Source organism: Rhinatrema bivittatum, chromosome 5, assembly GCF_901001135.1.
Source record: "Rhinatrema bivittatum chromosome 5, aRhiBiv1.1, whole genome shotgun sequence".
Lineage (NCBI taxonomy): Eukaryota > Metazoa > Chordata > Amphibia > Gymnophiona > Rhinatrematidae > Rhinatrema > Rhinatrema bivittatum.
Genome location: NC_042619.1, coordinates 309596209 through 309618635, shown reverse-complemented (window position 1 = coordinate 309618635; position 22427 = coordinate 309596209). Strand labels below are relative to the sequence as shown.

At 48.3% G+C, this 22427-nt stretch overlaps 1 protein-coding gene across 1 annotated transcript in view; it reads right to left on the bottom strand.

The window, feature by feature from the left end:
- The window catches only part of FER1L5 (fer-1 like family member 5), a 495517-nt gene that overhangs the window by 147783 nt on the left and 325307 nt on the right, over window positions 1-22427 (bottom strand). The window contains exons 44-47 of the mRNA XM_029603280.1: window positions 18586-18747; window positions 18081-18246; window positions 15684-15709; window positions 6483-6539 (exon numbers count right to left, since the gene is read on the bottom strand). Of these exons, the coding sequence (XP_029459140.1) occupies window positions 6483-6539; window positions 15684-15709; window positions 18081-18246; window positions 18586-18747 (411 nt within the window). The remainder of the gene's footprint in view (window positions 1-6482; window positions 6540-15683; window positions 15710-18080; window positions 18247-18585; window positions 18748-22427) is intronic.

The window sequence follows — 22427 nt, the reverse complement described above, 5'->3', positions numbered from 1 at the left end:
GCTGCTGAAGAAACCCCAGTGGCAGCCTGGCTGCGAAGAGGACGCCGGAGGCAGCACTCCCCACCACGGGAGGGCCCAAACAAGAGCGGTTTCATGCTACGAGGAGACTGCGTTGGCGGATCCCAGGCCACGAGGAAGAGCAAAGTCGGCGGCTCCGACTGCCGCAGGAGTTAGGCGGGCTGGCAATGAAGGTGAGAGGCTGCTCGCAGCTAGGCCCACGAGCAGAATCGTAACACTTTGAGGGTGTTAAAGGCCAAATCTTTCTCCAACCCTCTCTGCAAAAAGGTTAAAATGTGCCCTACCGATGCCTGAGTAGGTTTTACTCCCTTATCTGTACTCCAGGACTCGAAGACCTTCTAGATCCTCAAGTAAGCCAAGGAAGTGGAAGGCATTCTGGCTTGCAGCAAGGTGGAAATGACAGCATCCGAATATCCTTTCCCCTTCAAATGCTTTCTCTCAAAAGCCAAGCTGCAAGACGAAAGCGATCTGCTTGATCCAAAAATATTGGACCCTGAAGCAGAAGCCTTGGTAGATGTGTGAGTCGCAATGGTCTGTTTACTGCCAGATTGATCAGGTCCGCAAACCACGGCTGCCATGGCCACTCTGGTGCTACCAGAATCACATCTCCTGGCTGATTTTCTATTCGTCATAGTACCTTGCCCACCAGCGGCCACAGGGGGAACATATAAAGAAGAATCTTTCAGGGCCAAGGCAGAACCAGGGCATCAACTCCCTCTGCCCATGTTCCCAACTGCGACTGTAGAAGTGAGGTGCCTTGGCATTCTGCTGAGACACCATTAAGTCTAGACGGGGAATGTCCCACTTGCGACGGAGAAGTCACATTGCCTCCTCTGACAGTTCCCCACTCTTCTGTATCCAGCCACTGCATACTGAGAAAATTGGCCAGAATATTATCTATCCCAGCTATGTGGGATGCCGCCAGCAATTCCAGATGCTGTTCTGCCCAGTGAAACAACTCCTGGGCCTCCTGGGCTACTACCTGAATCTTGGTTCCGCCTTGCCAATTGATGTAAGCCACCATTTTTACATTGTCCGACAGGATTTGCTCCATGTGATCGGGTAACAGAAGCAGAAAGCCAAGCAATGCCAAACATACTGCCCTCATTTCTAACCGATTGATAGATCAGGATGCTTCATTCTTGGATCACTGCCCCTGGGTTGACTGACCCTGGCACACCACACCCCATCCAGTGAGACTGGCATTGGTGGTAACTATCACTCAGTCCAGTACATCCAAGTTCACCCCACAACTCAGATGGGCCCAACCAAGCCACCATGAAAGACTGGACCAGGCAGCCCCCACAATAGGCAGTGAAAGATGAAACTGCTCCAACAATGGATCCCACCGGGAAAGAAGAGACTTCTGCAAAGGCCACATGTGTGCTAAGGCCCAAGGAATAACTTCAAAGTTGATGCAATAGAATCCAGAATCTGAAGGTAGTCCCAGATCCTGGGCACCATAGTATTTAACAGCCCATGAACTTGCATCTGCAGTTTGAGCATGTGATCCCTGGTGAGATAAACCTTCCCTATACTGGTATCGAAGCATGCTCCCAAGAAATCCAAAAATTGAGGAGTGAGATGACACTTTGCCAGATCAAACACCCAGCCTAGAAACTCTAACTGCTGCAGCAGAAGAGCTCTGACTTTGCTTGAATGAGCCAGTCATCCAGATACAGGTGAACCAATATGCCCTTTTTTTCTGAGCACCTTGCCACAATCACCATCACCATCACAACCACCATCCAAGTACTCCAAGAAAGTACTTGGAGCTGTCGCCAATCTGAAAGGGAGGGCACAAAACTGAAAATGCCTCCTGAGGATCATGAACCTCAGGAATCATTAATGGGAGGATCGATATGTTAAGGTATGCTTCGGTCAAATCTAGCGAAGTCAGAAACTCTCGTTTGTGCACTGCTGCAATGACTAAGCGCAGCATCTCCATTTGAAAACAGGGGACCCTGAGAGCCAGATTTACCTTTTTTAAAGCCAAAATCGAATGGAAGGACTCTTCCCTTTTGGGCACCTTGAAATAATTGGAATACCTTCCTGTTCTCTGCTCCCCCGTAGGCACGGGAATAATGGCTCCCAGCCTCTGCAAATGATTTATGGTCTCTTGGACCACTTTCCTCTTGGCAAAAGGGGAGCAAAGGGAGACCATGAACTAGTCTCTTAACAGTCAAGCAAATTCTAATGTGCAACCATCTCTTATCCCACTCAGGACCCACTGGTTCATCGTGATTTTGGTCCACACCTTGTAAAACATAGTCAGATGTCTTCCGATAGGAGGGACAGAGGAGTGGACTGACTTTGCTTCACTGCAAGGGCTTAGCTCCACCAGAGCCTTGGCTAAGGCCATTCCAGTTTGGTTTTCTGCCCCCTTGAAAGGACTGGCCCCATGCTTGTTGTCTTCCGGCTCCTTGTCTCTGGGCTCCTACTGGAGGCCTATTTTGCCAAAATCTCCTATTTGGCTGGAACTAGGATCACCCTGAGAAGGAAACCTTGCCTCCTTTCTGCTTATCCTTTGGCAACCTATGCCCCTTGGTCTTACCAAGATGCTTCACAAGCTCTTCCAAGTCCTCTCCAAATAGAAGCTTTCCCTTAAAAGACAATGCTCCCAATCATGACTTGGACCAGACATCTGCCGACCAGTTCCTTAACAAGAAGAGACCACTGGCCAAGACTGCTAACATCATAATTCTTGAAGAGGTTCTGACAAGGTCATACAAGGCATCAGTCACCTCCATAAAGTCCACCTGTTTAGCCTCAGATGCAGAAAGCAGCCTCACAGCCTGCAATTACTGAACCCAGCGCAGGCTAGTCCTCTATAAAACTACTGCAAATGGCAGCCCAGATGCCTAAGGCAGACACCACAAAAATCTTTTTGAGATGAATTTCAAATTTTTTTTCCTGCATATCTTTCAGTGCAGCTGAACCAACCACAGGAATGGTTGTGTTCTTAGTGACCGCTGATACTTATTCATCCATCTTAGGAATCGTCAAAAGCTCAAGCATATCTTCCGACAACGTATATAACTTAGCCATCGCCAACCAACCTTCAAGCCTGACTCCAGAGTGTCCCACTCCCTGACCACTAACTTTTTCACTGATTTGTGAATGGGAAAGGCTTTTGCTGGACCCCTCAAGCCATCCATGACTGGATCCACCCCTTCCTGATCAGATTCCTCTTCAGGAACCTTGATCCACAATTCCTCTAGAACATGGGGAATCAGAGGCCTCAGTTTTTCCTTGAGGGAAGAGACGCATCACCTTAGGATCATCCCCCTCCACAACAGGGACCTAGTCCAGCCCTTCATCAGGCTCCGCTATGTCCGAGCTAGTGTCTGCAGCAGCAGCATCCGGAGAGACAGCTACCGGCAGGACTACTGCTTGAGTCCTCCAAGTTCTCATCCAGACTAACCGGATACGCTCCCATGCCTAGGACCCTCTGAGTGCACCTAGAAGCCTTCTCCTTCGAAATCCTAGGTCTCTTCCCAGGCTGCAATCCAAGGGGCTGAGCTGAATGCCACCCTACTGCTTTCCTAGCAAATATGCTTTATGCATAAGCAGCACAAACTCAGATGAAAACACTGAAGAATCCTCAGAATAATCCTGCAGGTGGTCCTTCTCCTCATCAAAATTAGCCTCTTGTTTGCCAACGGGGTTCTGTATTGCTGAAGACAAAGGTGGGAGGAAATACTCTGACCCCCACCCCATAGGCTATGATGTGTCCTTTGCCAAAGGCTTCCATTCCTGCTCCTGGTGGGGGTACATTTGCGGCTTCTGGTGGGGGTACATTCCTGGCTTCCATTCCTGCTCCTGCTGGGGGTACATTCCTGGCTTCCATTCCTGCTCCTGGTGGGGGTACATTTGCGGCTTCTGGTGGGGGTACATTCCTGGCTTCCATTCCTGCTCCTGGCTTCCATTCCTGCTCCTGGTGGGGGTACATTTGCGGCCTTCTGAAGCACCCCCACATTTACTTTGGGCTTCTTTTGTCTCTCAGACGCTGTAGCCACCTGCCTTCCCCTCCAGTGAGACATCAAGAGCAGAGGCCAGCTCGTATCGCCGCATAAGCAGCAGCCACTGCCAGGCACCATTTCCGAAGCTTAGTCAGCCGTGTTGTGACATTCGTGCAGGCCTAACCATGTGGCTTACCAACACTGCCACCCCAGAACTCTGAAAAAAAACTGGCCGGAATGTCCATAGCTGTTAGACTCCTGCTGCTCTGCCTGCCGACGTTTCGCCGCACTGGACTTGCCCTCTTCTGGAAAATTGGGCATCAAAATGGCAGATGAAATTTAATGTGGATAAGTGCAAGGTGATGCATATAGGGAAAAATAACCCATACTATAGTTACACAATGTTAGGTTCCATATTAGGTGCTACTACCCAAGAAAGAGATCTAGGCGTCATAGTGGATAACACATTAAAATCGTCGGTTCAGTGTACTGTGGCAGTCAAAAAAGCAAACAGAATGTTGGGAATTATTAGAAAGGGAATGGTGAATAAAACAGAAAATGTCATAATGTCTCTGTATCGCTCCATGGTGAGACCGCACCTTGAATACTGTGCACAATTCTGGTCGCCGCATCTCAAAAAAGATATAATTGCGATGGAGAAGGTACAGAGAAGGGCTAGCAAAAGATAAGGGGAATGGAACAGCTCCCCTATGAGGAAAGACTAAAGAGGTTAGGACTTTTCAGCTTGGAGAAGAGACAGCTGAGGGGGGATATGATAGTGGTGTTTAAAATCATGAGAGGTCTAGTTTAGGTAGATGTGAATCGGTTTTTTACTCTTTCGGATAATAGAAAGACTAGGGGGCACTCCATGAAGTTAGCATATGGCACATTTAAAACTAATTGGAGAAAGTTCCTTTTCACTCAACACACAATTAAACTCTGGAATTTGTTGCCAGAAGATGTGGTTAGTGCAGTTAGTGTAGCTGTATTTAAAAAAGGATTGGATAAGTTCTTGGAGGAGAAGTCCATTACCTGCTATTAATTAAGTTGACTTAGATCATAACCACTGCTATTACTAGCAACGGTAACATGGAATAGACTTCATTTTTGGGTACTTGCCAGGTTCTTATAGCCTGGATTGGCCACTGTTGGAAACAGGATGCTGGGCTTGATGGACCCTTGGTCTGACCCAGTATGGCATTTTCTTATGTTCTTATGTTCTCTTTTTTTTTTTTTTTTAACAAATAAAGTTTTCTTCCTTTTTTTTTTTTCTTTTCACAGAAACAAAAAAAATAAAAGAAAGAGAGCTCAAGAAAATAATACTTCCTTGTGTGGCTGAAGTGCTGCAGGATGCCAAGAGTTCTCCTGGGGGAGTAGGAACTGGCACCACTAGTTGTTCACCTCCAGCAGTGAAAGGACCAAGCCACACCAAGGTTCCCCAACATCCTTCTTGTCCACCTCAATACCAGGAGGGATAGCCCCACCAGGGTCTAGCAACCTCCTGGGAGAAATCCTCCAATTGTAAAATCTTTTTTTTTTTTTTTTTTTTTAACAGACTGTAGGATTTGCACCTTTACTATCTGCTGTAGACAGAGAAATACTGAGGGACTGCAGGTGACACACCAGGTTACATGGCAGTGTCAGTAAAACTTTCTCTACCTCCATCTGCTGGAAGGGAGGAAAAACCCAGGAGTCTGGATTGATCCAGGTATAAACAGGAACATTAACAGGTAAAGATTAAAAGGGTTACGCGCATAAGTTATGCACGTAACCCTTTCAAAACCCCCCTGTCCTGGGGCACGTGCCGGGGCGTGTCAGGGGGGCGTGTCGCGGCGGCGTGTCATTCGGGGGCATTCCGGAGGCATGGCCACGGGTGTGGTTCCGGCCCAGGGGTATTTCGGGGGTGTGGCCAAGGCCTCCGAAATCGCTCCCGGGCCGGGGAATCGCGCGGCAGCGGCCGGCCAGCGTGCGCGAGTTACGCCTGCCTGGGGCAGGCATAACTTTCACAATAAAGGTAGGGGGTATAGATAGGGCTGGGGGGTGGGTTAGGTAGGGGAAGGGAGGGAAAGATGGGGGGAGACCGAAGGAAAGTTCCCTCCGAGGCTGCTCTGATTTCGGAGCGGTCTTGGAGGCAATGGGCAGCGCACACAGGGCTCGGCACACGCAAGGTGCATAAATGTGTACCCCCTTGTACGCGCCGACCCCGGATTTTATAAGATATGCGCATATCTTATAAAATCCGGCATACATTTGTTTGCGCCTGGTGCGCGAACAAAAGTACGTGTTGACGTAGTTTTATAAAATCTACCCCTAAATGAGAGCCCTGTCCTTTATGCCTTTGGGTCAGAGGTCCACTACATCATCTACTTGACCCAAAATGTTCTTGTTCCCTTCCAAGAGACTGCTATTTGGCTCAATCAGGTGCCAGACCCTCTCACATTTTATGTGCCTTCTGGGGAGGGTTACATATCCTTATAGCAACAGCTGCCAGGAGCCGAGTACCTCTTCCTTCTTCTTTTCCATTAGAGTCTGTGATTCCTGTACTTCCTTCTCCATCACCTGCAAAACACAGACAGCAGGTTCTTTGTACAATGTTCAAATTATATGTAAACTGATATGATGTACCCACGAATACCGGTATTAAAAAAAACAAACTTTAAATAAATAAATAAATATGGTATAACAAGGTAGCCTTTCTATAAAAGTTTCCTTTATTATACAGAGATATATATAATTATGTGCTCTTTTCATCCTGTGTCATCTTATTTGATATTGCGCAACTTGGGTTCTCTATATGTTGTAGAGCTCTACCTCCTGGTTGGTCATCTTTGAATGTTTCTGAGCTGTTTATTGGATCTTTCCTGTTTTGCTTGTCTCTCTCACTCTTTGCTTTTCTCCTCTTCCTACTTGTCCCTTGCTGCTAGGAATGCCTAGTACATTTTACTTCCAGTAATTTCCTTCAGTTATAACTGGGCTCTCTTCAGGCTAGCAGTTTCTTCTGAACCCAGTCTCAAGCTCCACAGAAGCACTGCTTTTCACCATTCTTATTCTACATCTTCTATGTAAGCTCTAGTTGTTTCCTTCAGACTACTTAGTTTCCAGACAGAACTTATCACAGTTGTGACAGTCTTTCCTATCTGTACGGCTACTCTTGATGCCTTCCCATTCCATGAGTGCTGAACTGTTCATCATTCTAATACATGTTGTTTGGTATTCAAGGACTAAGTTTTCTTTTGCATTTGATGCTGGGAATGAGGTTTAACTGACTGTCTAAGCTCTCAAGCTAAAAGTATTGAGAGCTGAGGGCAGTATACTGAAAATTAGCATAAATTAAGAATGCTAAAACATGGGCTTCTAACAGAGTCATTTATCATTTTGTGTTAAGGCCCAAATGCACACATTAAATAGCACAATGTGTGCTAGTATGCAAATGTGACATTTGCTATGCAAGTGGGAGGAGTTTGGGCAGAGTTAATGGTAATGAGTGGCTCCTAACACCAAATGTGATAGAGTAACACGGGATTTAATGCCAGAAATAACTACACCTTTTTTCTGTGCGTTCCTGGCCAAAAAGGTTTTTATTGCACATACTGCTGGAAAGAGAGACAAAAAGACAAATATGCCACTTTACTATTTATACCACTGTAAGAAGGGGCACTTTTAATTCGGTGTGGGGGTTTTGGGGGGGGGGGGGTAGGTTTTACATTAGGAGATAGAGAGTGCATTGTACAAATCAACTCCTCTTGTACCTTTCATTGATTCAAACAGCAGAACATTTTCAGTGATTGTCAACTTTGCTGTTCGTTCCTCCTACTGTATATGTAAAAGTGCCCCCCAAACCTACTCCCCTAAACCCTCACACCGAGTTAAAAGTGCCTCCTCTTACAGTGCTATAAATAGTAAAGTAACATAGTGGTAACTATAGAGTCAGTCAGTCAGTCAGTCAGTCAGTCAGTCTCTCTCTCTCTCTCTCTCTCTCTCTCTCTCTCTCTCTCTCTCTCTCTCTCTTTTGCAATGTGGGACCAAATTAGGTGGCAACCATCCACTTTTTTATCCCCCCTAAATGAATATGCACTCAGGCAAATATAAGAGCCCAGCTTCAAAACTTAGGAACATAAACCTTTTGAGAATTGTCCCCTTTCAGGTGAAGTTTAAAAGAGATGGGCGCTCATAAAACAGTGGATATGTGCGCAAGTAGCGCTTGTTCGCACTATTCCGATTTTAAATCTCGCACATGTGCTCATAAGTACCTAGTGCATGAATAACTTTGCTTGTGTAAAAAAGGGGTGAATTTGGGGCAGATTGGGGCATTCTGGGATGGAGCTAACATTTATGCACATAAATCCCGATTTTATAACCTGCGAAGGCAATGCGCGTAGGGCTATTACCTGTGCATATTTACTTCTGCTCTCTATCAGGTGTAAGACAGAATAAATTTCTTTATAGCCAAAATCTGATTGGATGAGGGGTCTGAGTGAACTGGGGGGAGTGCAGGCTGAAGAACCAGAGAGGTCTGGATGACCTAGAGACAGAATGGGCAAACTGGTGGACTAATTGGTAAAATTGTAATTTCTTTCACCTCTGCAGGTCATAAAATGTGCTCACTTGCACATGTAAAAGCCAACAAGACCTAGGGAAAATACTCGAATAATGTTTCCTTGTATGACTGCTTAAAATTAGAAGCACACTTACGCGCGCTATGCGTATTTTATATAATTTGCATGTACTTGCACGGACGATATAAAATTCCAGTGGATGTGTGCTTGCGCTCACATACATGTGTATATGGATGCACACACTCATTTTAAAGTTACCGTCTCTGGCTCCTAAGTTTGGCTGAAAATAGAAGCCTAAATTTCAGAGCTCAACTTTATTTGAATATCGGCCTCCCAGTATTTAGCACCACACTCTCCAGGTCCTCCCAGTGCTCTGCTGGAGATTTTCAGGAGTTTTGCTAAGGATTCAGATACATTAGATAATTTAAGTGCTAGAGATGTTGAAGACTAGGTGGATGCACTGTATCACATTACACAGGGAGGATACTTTCAAAACTGCTCGTGTGCACCCCTTTACGTGTATATATGGGTGCATGCAAAGTTGCTTCTGTATTTTATAACCTGTGCGGAAAGGATATGTGCTGGTCATAAAATATGAGTACATATACACACACAAAACCACGAGCCATGCAATGTCAGACATCCAGATATATGCCAATTTATCTGGCTAAGTAGCAACAGGTAGCTGAATAAGTCTGAAAACCACTTCTTAGATTGATAAGCAGCATTTTTCAGACTTATCCGGCTATGTGGACCTGCTGCTACTTACCTGGATAAATTAGTAAATAGCCAGATAAGTACCACTACTTATCCAAATAAGTTCAAATTTGTCCATCTAAGTAGCAGGAAAGGCACTACTTAGCTTAATGTTAGCTTAATGTTGTGTTTGGCTGGTTGCCGGATGAACCCACGACCAGCTGCTCTTACCTCCAGCACCGACTCAAAAATCGGATTTCCTGACAAGGCAGACCCCCGAACAGAGGCGCGGCAAACTGCCACACCTGAAGAAGTCCAATGCGCCAGTCAGAGGGTCACTGCTGCCGGCTGCTCTGGGCTTCCCTAGACGTGCACGCGCCAAACTTGTTACCTCTTAAAGGGAAATTCCCCGGGGTGCCCTCTGATGACGTCAGAATCCATTCTGTATTTAAGGCTCCTTCCAGTGCTCCTCAGATGCCTCGGCAATAGGTCAACTCTGTTGGAGTAGAGGTTTGCCTCAGCATTTCTGGTTCCAGGTCCTTGCCTCCTGGTTCCTGTTTCCGCTGTGTGTCTACTTGAGTTCCTGTGTCCTCTTCCTGGTTCCCTCACAAGTCTGATCTTCTCCTGAATTCTTGTCTCCCTGGTCTGCCTCTCCTCGTCAGTCTTCAGTGTCTCTTGTGTCCTGCTGTTCCTCCTCTCCTTACCCGTTCAGATTGGACTCCTGGCTTTGACTTTGGTTTAGACTCCTGCTTTTGACCTCAGATTGTACCTTGACATTACTTGATTTCCGTCTGCTTTTGACCACTGCCTGCTCATCGACTTGCTTGAACTCTGCCTGCCCAGACCTCTGCCCGAACCACAACACTGAACAAAATCTTCCTGCCTCTGACTACAGCCTTCACCAGCCTCTGCTGCCTGCCACCTGCCCCGACCACTGCTCATACTGACTCTGCTTCTCTCCATGCTGGCCTGTAACACCCTACTCGATGGATCCACAGAAGCCCATGCCTGAACCCCAGCACCCGAGAGCTCAACCAAAGGCAAATGAGGGCTGGTTTTGGTGAAGCTCATATTGGGCCTCTGCTCCAGCCAGCTCTGCCTGCTGACAGTGGGGACCTACAAGGCTCCTCCATGTGGGTTGCGCCAACTCCACTTCGGCCCAAGGATCCACTTCCACAACAGATCCAGCAGCATCCGAAGTTTCTTCAGTTCCTGGTGGGCTCCATGGAGTGACTACCTGTCTAGATGCAATGGCAGCCTCAGCTGCTTCTCTGCCTCCTGCAGCTGCTGCAGCGTGTTCAACCATACCGGCTTCACCCATGATACACCTACCAGTTCCCCCCCGGAACGCTGGAGATCCAAAGCAGTGCCATGGGTTCCTGAACCAATGCTTCATGCACTTTTCCCTCCAGCTGGCACTGTTTCCCAATGATTCTATCAAGATCACATTCATGCTCTCGCTACTGGATGGGAAAGCCTTGGCCTGGGCCTCTCCCTTGTGGGAGCATGGGGATCCCCTTCTGTAAGATCTGCAACAATTTGTCAAGGCCTTCAAGCTCATCTTTGATGAGCCCAGCCGGCTGGCCACGGTGGGTTCGGACTTTCTACACCTTTGTCAGGGCAAAGTCAGAACTCAGTGGACTATGCCACTGAGTTCTGGACTACAGCCACAGAACTGAACCAGAGGGAGGACAGTTTCCATAGCATTTCTTTGGAGAGACTATCATCTTGGGTGAAAGACGAGCTAGCTGCCCATGAGCTTCCTGAATCTCTGGATGCTCTTATCAATATGGCCAGGAGCATTGACCACTGCCTCCAGCAGGGAGCCTGGGAGCTTTGCCCATTATGCAGACAATTTGTGCTGGCTCCTTCATTTTCATGCCCTCTCTCTCCTGCGCCGATGGTAGCCCCAGCCCAGGCATGATCGGAAGAACCAAAACAACTCCCCTGAGGAAAGGCTCTGCTGTCTCAAGCTAGGTCTCTGCTTTTACTGTGCCTGGACTGGGCACCAGTTTGTGCTCCATCCTCTGAAGCTGGAAAACTAACAAGCCTAGGATCTAGTAGTGAGGTGCTCTTAGGCTTCACAACTCCAGCTCCTCAACTGGTCCTTCTGATAGCTATTTCTGTGGATAACCATGAGTTTTTCACCCTGGAATTAGTTGACTCAGGTGTCGGGGGGAGGGGGGAGACTTTTTCATGAAAGCCTTCATCGACCACTTGCAGCTTCCCATAGTTGTCAGGGAGATGCCCCTTGTCATCTCTTCCATTCACAGGGAGCCTCTTCCTGGTCAGATCACCTTTGCAATGGCACCCTTGCGCCTCTGCACTGGTATACTTCATGTGGAGAACCTAGTCTTCCATGTCATTGATAAGGTGATACACCTCATTGTGCTGCGGCTACCTTGATTGAAACTTCACTCTCTTCACTTTAACCGGGATTCGCTACAGCTGATGAGCTGGAGCTCCCATTACCACAGCTCGTGCATGCAATGCATTGAACCACTACTGCACTTGCCCTTGGCAACAATCCTGATAGGGCTGCCTCCCCAGTATGCCAAATATACCGATGTTTTCTCCAAGAGGGAGGCTGAGACTTTGACTTCCCACAGGGTGTACAACTGCGCCATCAATCTGCTACCTAACACTGAACCTGTTGCGGGACCGGGCCGTGCCCCAGCCCCTCCACCTACCTTGAGGCCGGCCTGGCCCACGCGAGTCCGTCTCCAGCCTCCCAGGCCTGTTCTGCAGCCTGCTGCGGTGTCCCCACTGTGAGGGAGATGCCGCCGATTCCCCGTCGCTGGCCCCGCCCCCTAGGCGCGCACGCACGCAGGGGCTCCAGTCTTAAAGGGGCCAGCGTGGGAAACCAAGGACAGCTCCTAGGATGACGTCAGATGCTGCAGGATATATTACCCTGCAGCTGGGATTGGATCCTCGCCTTGCAACGAGGTTCCTCAGGTTTCCTGACTTGCTGTTTCCATGTTCTCTTTGGATTGCTGCTGTCTTCGACCCGGCTTGCTTCCTGACCTGTCTCCTGCTTCCGCCCCTTGGTTTTGGTATCGACGTCTGACTTCTGGCTTCTGACCCGGCTCCGTCCCACGACTTCTTCTTCGGCTTCTGTTCCTGGCTTAGTATTGTCTTCCGAACTTCTGGCTTCCGACCCAGCTCTGTTTCCGACTTCGTCTTCTGCTTCGTCCCTGGCTCTGGCGTGGATCTCGGACTCCTGGCTCCTGACCCGGCTTTGCTCCTGGACTCCGACTTCGGCCTCTCCCTCTGTTCAGGTATACGGTACTTGCTGGCCCAGAGGTTTCACCTAAGTCCCAGTGGCTCGGACTCTCACGGGCTCCTCCCGGGGGAGCCGCGGGCTTCTGAGGGTGAAGACTCTTCATCCACCTGGGTCCAGTCATCATCCATCTCTTCAGCCGTTACCTGGGTCCTTGGTCGCATAGGACTCCACCTATGTCCAAGAGGTCTGGGTCCCTACGGGCTCCTCCTGGGGGGACCTCGGACTTCCAGTGGTGAAGCCTCCTCTGTGTCTTTTCTGAGCCGCCTCCCGGCTGGGACGCTTACTATGGCCTTCCATAGCATACCATCCTCAGTCCCAACCGGCCCAAGGGTCCACGACCATAACAGAACCTTTTTCTGCTGTGTGTATACTTGAGTTTCTGTGTCTTGTTCCTGGTTCCCTCGAAAGTCTGGTCTTCTCCTGAGTTCTTGTCTTCATTGTCTGTCTCCCCTCATCTGTCTTCACTTCAGTGTCTCGTGTGTCCTGCTATTCCTTCTCTCCTCACCCCTTCGGATTGGACTCATGGTTTTGACTTTGGATTGTACCTTGACGCTCCTAGACCTCCACCTGCTTTCGACCACTGTCTGCTCATCGACATGCTTGAACTCTGCCTGCCCAGACCTCTGCCTGAACCATGACACTGAACAAATTCTGCTTGCCTGTGACCACAGCCTGCACCAGTCTCTGATGCCTGCCACCTGCCCCAACCACTGCTCGTACTTATTCCATTTCTCTCCATGCTGGCCTGTAACACCCTACGCAATAGGTCTACATCTCCACAGAGGCCCGCACCTTAGTCCAGCTGGCCCTGGCACCAGAGGGCTCAACCTAAGTGGAACAAGGGCTAGTATTGGTGAAGCTCCTTTTGGGCCTCTGCTCCAGCCAGCTCCGCCTGCTAATGGTGAGGATCTACAGAGCTCCTCCCTGTGAATAGCGCCAACTCGACCTTGACCCAAAGGTCCACTTCTGCAACACAGTGTTAACAAGGTGGGAAAAGGGCTGTACTGTTTAGCCTGCCCAGAGAACAGCACTACATAGCCAGCAGAGGAGGAAGCCAAAGGAATGCTGGGACACCATTTAAGGTAGAAAAGGCGCACTTTGGCTGGCTCTGTCTGTGTGTGCGGGGGTAGGGATGGCCAAGAGTTGGAGGCAGCAGCCAGGAAGAGAGGAGTCCATCTGGCAACCCTGCAATGAGTTCTTCTCCTGAAGAGCTAATTATGAAGAGGGAGAGACAGAAATCTTGCTTCATAACCTAGCTACATAAAAAATCCCAACATGGGACAGAGGAGCCAGGAGCTGAGACACCAAACGACTTCCTTTCCAGAGATAACCAAGCCCAGAAGCACATGGATGGATCATCCTCCAAAGAGACTGAGTTATATAATCGAAACTTTGCTCATGGAGTATCTTATCAGAGGAGGAAGAAGGTTATTTCCTTGCCTTTTGCACAAATTCAGTATTTCATCTTATCTGCTTCAGGCTTTCAGCTGAAGAAAAGCATAAACCCTTGCTGGCAAGTGTGGCCACATTAGATAATGCTGTGAAAGAGAAACTGGTGGACCTTGGTCTTTCTGTAAGAGACTAAAACCAGGCTTGCTTTCTGTTTAGTACCAAGTAAATCATTTAGGGATGCACCCCAGCTTAATTTTCTTGATTTTTTTTCCACATAATTTTATGTTTAGGACAGGGTGCACCCTTTACAAATTGCTGACATTGGGGTGGATCTGTTCCCCCTTTTTTGAGTATTCAAGGGTAAAGACAATATTTAAAAGTTGTGCGCATCACTAGTTTTCCTCCCAACCTTTCTCTATTAGTGTTCCTTTTTTTTTTTTTTTTTTTACTATCCATATGAATATGTTGGTTGCCCTGGCTAACAGACCATACCCAGTGTTATTTTTGCATAACTTGATTTAAAATAAGAAAACCGCAAGTTTATATTATACTTCACTACTGTGCTTTTCCCATTTAATGTTCTGGTTGGATTTACTGTCTACTAGTACTTACACAATACTAGTAAATGGGTTAATTACTGTTTTATTCTGGTGTGATGATTTTATCTGGTCTGTGGTGCCACAAGTGAGAGGCTGTTTGGGAAGGGCAGAGAATTGTGGTATTGGGGAGACTGGGACCCTGTCTCATCCCCCACTCAGGCCTCGAACCTGAAGATAAATCATATTAGTAAATACAGTTTCTCATATGGTGCTACCCGCCCCAAGCATAGGGGTAATTCATAGTCCAGACCAAGGCAGGGCCATACACATGTAAGTCAGTGTATTTTATAACATGCATGCGGCAATAAAATAACCAGTTTTAACAATAAGTCTACCAGTTTGCCCTGTCCATCTGCAGCTTGTAAAGACCTTCCTCGCTCTTATGCCCATTGCACCCAGACCCTCAACCTAGTCATTTTTTCACTTTTACTACATTTACGATCACTGGTGTAAGTTTACGATCACTTACACCAGATGTTGAACAGATATAAATATACGCAAGTAAAAGATATACGCACGTCACTTTCACAGGTTTTAAAATAGCAACTTATTTGCATAAATGTTGGCCCCCACCCCGGAATGCCCCAGTACGTTCCTTTCATACACATGCAAAGCTGCTCGCAAACCCCGATTTACATGTGTAAATTGCAGTTTTGAAAATAACATGTATTCTTGTGCATGCTAACTTTCATGCGCAACGTTTGAAAATTCACCTGTAAGGAAGCAATGATAGGGTCAATCCATGAATGCTTTTCAGGCTATGTTGATTTATGAAAATCAAGGGCTTCTTACCTCTAAGGAATACAGAAACACTGCATTAATGTGTACAGGCTAGGGATTGTGTGTTAGAGAGATAGTGTCAGTGGTGTGCTAGAGAGAGAACTAATCCTTGGGGAATCTGTGGTAGCTTGTATGCAATAAGCCCCATAGATCCAACAGGAGCACTGCACTTTGGTCTCCATGGGTGAGCACTGCTAATGTTTTAGATAGGATAGGGTGTGCTGTGCTGTGGAATGGCTGCTAATACCATAGATGGGATGGAAGGGGATGGTTTCCATGGACAAGTCTGTTAAGTGTTGCAGATGGGAGGGGGGTTGCTGTGGTATGTGACGGTCTCCATGGATAAGCACTTTTATGTAGAATGAGGTAGAACTGGCAATTCGCTATCACTCCTCACCGTTGGGGTATCTGTCAAGGAAGCAACTGAAAATAAAAAACAAAGTAAAAGCTAAAGACAATGTGGCAATTAATTCTCCAAATGCAGCATTTCTAGAGAAAAACAACGATACAGCCATTGCAAAAACACTGCTTACTAAAAAGCTAGGAAACCACAAGAATAGTAGGGAGGATAATGAGAACAGTAAGACAGGAGTGAGGTGCATTGGCAGAGCTATGTGTCAGGCCGATACAGTAAGGATGTGTAAGAAACAGTATGGTAGTGCCGGGCGCCCGCTCGTTTGCCGCGCGCATATTTTGGTTCACATACCACTCGATTCAGTATTCAAATTAGACGCAAATCCAAGCGGCGTCCAAAGCGCATCAATGAAGCAGTAGGTGCTTGCAATCCATTTTACTGTATAGAGTGGTATGCAGCGCCTATACAGTATCCAGGGTGTGTTGGTACCTGTCATTTGAAATGTCATTAAAAATGTCATTTGAAATGTCATTCCACCAGGTAAGTGGATGGTTCTTTTCTATAGACCCCGCTGCCTTGAGTGCCCGGCCAGATGTCCAAGCCATGACCTTGGACGTCCAGGCCGGCTGCTCGTGGCAGTGGTGCCTCCGATCATGGACGCCCGGTTACAGGCGGGAAGGTCCATGAACGGAAGCCGCAACCTCGGATGTCCAACCTTCCCGCCTGTATCTGGGCGTCCATGATCGGCGTCCATGATCGGGCGTCAATGACTGGCCGGACGTCCAAGCTCACGGCTTGTTTATCAGTTTCAATGTAAAATGTTTTTAAAGTGATCTTATCATTTCAACTTGTTAAGGCACCACAATTCTTCTCTTGGGGTTGACTCTGTGTCCAATTTGAGTTCCACATTGGGGAAAAAGCTTGCGTAAATCCTTTCAATTTCAATACTGTGAAGGAAAACAATACATTTTTTTCTTTGCCATCATACGGGGTCTGATAAATATCTGGGCGTCCATGATTGGAGGCACCGCTGCCTTGAGTGCCCGGCCGGACATCCAAGCTCACGGCTTGGACGACCGGCTGGGCGCTCAAGGCAGCGGTGCCTACAGGCGGGAAGGTCCATGAATGGATGCCACGACCTTGGACGTCCAAGGTTGCGGCTTCCATTCATGGACCTTCCCGCCTGTAGGCACCACTGCCTTGAGCACCCAGCCGGATGTCCAAGCCGCGAGCTTGGATGTCCGGCCGGTCGCTCAAGGCAGCGGTGACTCCGATCATGGATGCCTGGATGTATTCGCCTGATTACAGGTGAGAAGGCCACACTAGCTGCCCCGGTTCATCAAAAAAAACATTCCCCCTTGAGTGTTACCTGGTCGGCTACAGTATTTAAAACACGTTTCTATAACTCCAGCATTCCCTTGGCGCTAAAGCTGCTACACATTTCTTCACACTGCGTGCTAAATGCCCGCAAACACAGCAGTACCTCTGGCCGCCGTACTACCCACGCGCTTCACTCCAGCAGCCAAACCCACCCCTTAACTCTGATTGGCTGCTGCTGCCTTCGGGTCGAAGCCTTTCCCGAATCCTGATTGGTTTGGGAGAGGTGTCGATCAAAGGAGATGGGGCTTTATATCTGGGATGTAAGCTCCTCTACAACAGAGGTGAGAGTTTTTGTAATTTCTGTTCTGGGTTCCTTCCCCGAATACTGAGGTGAGAATAATCTGAAAGCAAAGGAGGCTGAAACCCTTTATGGTAGATCTGGCGGGACGGTCCATGAACAGACGTCGCGACCTTGGACATACGAGGTCGCGGATTGGACGTCCGGCCGGGCGCTCAAGGCAGCGGACGACCAAGCCGCTGTAGGCATCGCTGTAGGCAGCTGTAGGCACCACTGCCTTGAGTGCCTGACCTCGGATGTCCAAGCCGCGACCTTGCCAAGCATTTCGAGCATTTCTCAACCGCTGTCCAGTACGAAGCTGACTGAACACCACCCTAAAGCCAGGGTCAGGGTAGGCGGTAAATATTCAGGTTAAAGACGTGGTAAATGAGCTTGTTAACAGGGCGATAATTTGGGCGCACGTTACTGTATCGGAGGGAATAGTTAATCCAATCAGTAACATGTCATATACATGCGGCGGGCGGAAAGGGATACGCGTCCTTTTTGGCAAGCGGTAAGGATGCGTAAAAGCCGATTCTGAATCACGGGTACGCCTTACATGTCTAAAACGTGCGTCCAAAGCAGGTTAAAAACCGGGTAACCATGGCCGCGCTTTACTGTATCGGATCGACTGTGAGCCTCAGTACAGGATTAGCAGGACAGGCCTGAGATACCTCAGTAGATTTGTGCATATGGTGGGGAAGCTTTCTTTTTTAAACTTTCAGCTAGGAAGGAAGACATTGGTAAAGATGTGGTGCTGGCATCCCTTGCAGTCAGATTACCTCGGATGGGTAGCTTGGGCACTGCTCCCTTGCTGAAGGGGTTGCAGTAATACTGGCTCAGGTTCCATATGCTGGTCTGCCCCACAACTGGTTTATATCCAAATGGCCTGTTATCCAGAACCTTCAGGATGATGGGAGGATGGTAAGTGTTTTCCTTTGGTAAGTACTGTGGGGAGAGAAAGAGGGGAGGGCCAGATAAAGCAGGGTAAAAATACAGTTCTGCTGACAGCCAGATAAGAAATGAAAAGAAAAATTATGTGTGAGAGGACTCAGTACCTATATGAACGTGAATGAAATTTGCCCTAAATACTGAAAACTGCTGCTGCTGATGACGCTCTGATGAAAGCTAAGTGGAAAAGAGTTGAGAGAGAGGCTATATGTGATGGCTCCCTGATGAGAAACAGATGGGGAGAAGCAGAGAGAGAGAGAGAGAGAGAGAGAGAGGCTGTGCACAAGGATAAGCCTTGCCCTTTGTCTCTGATGGCTCATTTCCAAGGCAGCGTACCACACTCAGGATGTAGAGGCAGCTGGGGAAGTTGGGGTTCTTCTTTAGGCTGCGTATCTGGGCAGTTTGCACGGATCTGTCCCCACATTCTACCACCAGACTGGGGGACATGAGGCTCAACAGGTTATAGCTCTTCATCCCTCGCAAACCCCATGCTAAGATCTGTGGAAAGAAGAGAAGGTGAGCCCAGCGCAGTCTAGCCCTGCAAAGGAGAAGAGACCAGCTCATCTCTTCTACCGAGTCCCTGCTGCTGCAGAAGTGCAGCCTTGCCACAGGAACAAGCAACCCTTCCATGTAGTCGCTGCTGCCGCAGCATGGTAGATACAGCACGGCAACGCTCTGCCCTTCTACAGTGCTCTTCCCTGAGTCCTTTAGATAAAGCGTGAGGATAGTTTTCAAAACGTTTACCCAGGCTCACATGTAAAAAAGCAGCTTTGAAAATTGCTCCTCCCTTCAATGTGGATATGATCATGCACACCGTTCACAGGGCGCACACTTTTCCCTGCAGGGGAATTGAGCGTGGGATTAGGTCAGGGGAAGGAAGGTATGCGTGGGGAGCTCACTGTGAAATCCCCAGGCATACTTTCACACGATACATTGCACTTGCTTCAGTGCAATGTACGCAGATGCAAAGTACCCACATTCACCCCACCGGTCCACATTTTTATAGAGAAACAAGTTACAATGTGCCTTGCGAATTGTTTAAAAATTGCCCCTTGTATTTATTGCTTGGATGCAAAGCCATCAGCTACCAAGTATCAGAATAGTTACAGCAAAATGAAACAATGATTCAGTGTATCTGATGGTCCAGGAAAGAAGCAAAGCAAAAGGATTTTGTAATGGTCTGGCCGGCTGGAGTTAGGGAGCACCCCCACAGAGTCAGTACAGGGCTGCAGTACAGGACTGGAGCTGGTCTTCTGCCTAACCAACCCCCCCTCCCCCGCAGGTTGAGCCCTTGAATTCTGGGGGCCAGTAGGACTTGTCTTCTGTGGAACATCAGGGCATGGACTGGGAGCTGAGTATAGTCTGGGAGCTGAGGTCAGGCATAGGCTGGACAAGGCAGGAAAGACTGGACGAGACATGGCAGGCTGAGGACAGGCGCAGGCTGAGAGCTGGATATAGGTACTGGCTGGAAGCTGGATACACAGGTTGGCTGAGGGCTGGATACAGGTATGGGCTGAGGACTGGATACTGGATCTGAGGCAATGGACAAGGGCAAAGCCAGAGGAATAGACAAGGGACTGAACTGGACTGGGCAGGACAAGGACTGGACAAGGACAGGATTGGCCTAGACAGGTAACGGGGAACAAGAAAGCCCAACAGGGCACGAGGCTGGGCAAGGTAATCCTAGTAGGCTCAGAGGCCGTAAGCTACAACAGAAAAGCCCAAGAGGGTCCAGAGCAAGGCAAGAGGCCAAGGGAGGCCACAGAGGAAGGTGAGTGACCTAGAGAGGCCACAAGGCTAGGCAAGTAGAAGGACCAGAGGCCACAAGGCTAGGCAAGACAAAAGGCCTGGAGGTCACAAGACTAGGCAAAGCAGAAAGCCCGGGAGCCACAAGGCTAGAAAAGGCAGGCAGTCCAGAGGCCACAGGGCTAGACAAAGCAGGAGGTACTAAGGCCACAAGGCTAGGCAAGGTAGCATAGTGAGTTAAAAGTGGCCAGGTCAGGAACAAAGTCCAAAGGGTCTTCTGTGTAGCGAGGCCTGGATCCAAGATGGCGATTGTGCAGTAGCACTGAGAGCGTGGAGCTCTACCTATGAAATTTTTCCTAATTTTACCTTGCTAAAATGCCTCATTCGGCCAGGAAAAGGCGTGCACGGGAGAAAGCATTATCTGGGGCTGATTCTGAAGCGCCAAGTTTCGGCCCGATGGACGCCCACGTTCTACGAGGAGCCCAAGCATCGGAAGGGAAGTCGCGAGTGCAGGGAACGGGGAAGGAGGAGTTGAGTTCCCTGCCGGACTTGGATGTTACACTGTCCCCGATGCAGAGGGAGGCACCGAGAGATCCAGCGTTGCTGCGAGACCCAGATAGAAACCCGGAAGCCCTGCAGGACGAAGTTGCCAGCGGGGAGAGCCGGCCAGGGAGTTTGCCTACGGGGGAAAGCAGCTTAGAAGAACAGTCTGATGGGCTTGGTGCGCAGCTCGGTAGTGCAGATGGAGGTATATTGGAGCTGAGCCATGTGGAGATGACTTCTACACCACAACAGATAAGTTTAAAATCCTATTGTCCATTAAAGCCGCCACAAGTTACACTAGAATCCTTATGGGAGACAATGGTTGAGCTGGGCAATTTGATGATACAACAGACTGAGCCATTAAAAAAGAAAGTGGAAGACCATGAAATTAGAATTAAGTCCTTGGAAAATACTGTAAAAGTTATAACCAGTCAAGAGACTGAGAGGAAAAATCTATTTGAATCAGTAAAATATAAACAAGAACAATTTGTGAAAGATAATATAACATTGTTATATAAAATCGAGAATATGGAAAACCTGTTGAAAAATAAGAACATTCAAATAATTAACTTTCCTAAAGTTCTTCATAAAACTCCAAGAGAGAAGGCTGGTAGATATGCACAAGATATCTTGAAAATACCACCTGAACAAATGCCCCCGCTTACTAGGGTATTTTATGTACCAGGAAGAGATGACTCAAAAAAACTCTTGGGAGCTACATCTAATATTCAGAAGGAATTACCTAAGGAGAACTTTGAAAATATTGGGTTAAATCTTACGGACTTTTTAGAATCCTCAGATCAGGCCCAAGCCCAACATGCTACTCTGATAGTAAATTTTGCGTTAGAGATGGACAAAGAATGGATTTTGAAATTATATTTTAAACATCGTTTGGAGAAGTTTATGGGGTTTCAAGTGAGGATTTTTCCTGATGTATCTAAAACTACACAGAAAAAAAGGAAGCAGTTCCTGATGTTAAGACCGCAGGTTTTGCAGATAGGGGCAACCTTTACATTAAGATTCCCCTGTCGTTGTTTAATTAAGTTTAAAGATAAATCCTATTTATTTTTCATTCCCTCACAATTAACAGAGGGGTAGATTTTTTAAAAAAGCGCGTTCGTGTACTTTTGTTTGCGCAGCAGGCGCAAACAAAAGTACGCTGGATTTTATAAGATACACGCGTAGCCGCGCGTATCTTCTAAAATCCTGGATCGGCGCGCGCAAGGCTGCCAATTTTGGGCAGCCGGCACGCGCCGAGCCGCGCAGCCTGTCTCCGTTCCCTCCGAGGCCGCTCCGAAATCAGAGCGGCCTCGGAGGGAACTTTCTTTTGCCCTCCCCTCACCTTCCCCTCCCTTCCCCTACCTAACCCACCCCCCCGGCCCTATCAAAACCCCCCTTACCTTTATCCACGGATTTACGCCTCCCGGAGGGAGACGTAAAGCCGAGACCCGACCCGGGGGCGGTTCCGGAGGGCACGGCCACGCCCCCGGAACGCCCCGGGCTGGCGCCACGCCCCCGGTCCCGCCCCCGAAATGCCGTGCCCCGCCCCAAAACACTGCATCGTTCGGCCACGCCCCGACACGCCCCTTCCAAAAACCCCGGGACCTACGCGCGTCCCGGGGTTCTGCGCGTTCCGGCGGCCTATGGAAAATAGGCGCGCCGGCGCGCAACGCCCTGCTCGCATAAATCCGCCAGGATTTACGCGAGCAGGGCTTTTAAAATCCGCCCCACAGTTTATATGTGAAAATTCTGTAACCTAGAGTGTTAGTCTTATACATAACTTAGCTCCAACCTTGAGAAGTCTGTGTTTGTCCACCATCATAAACTAGTTAGCTCCTGCCAGGGCTAAGAGTGAATTTTTAGATTTAAGTCTTATTAAAGTTCACTTG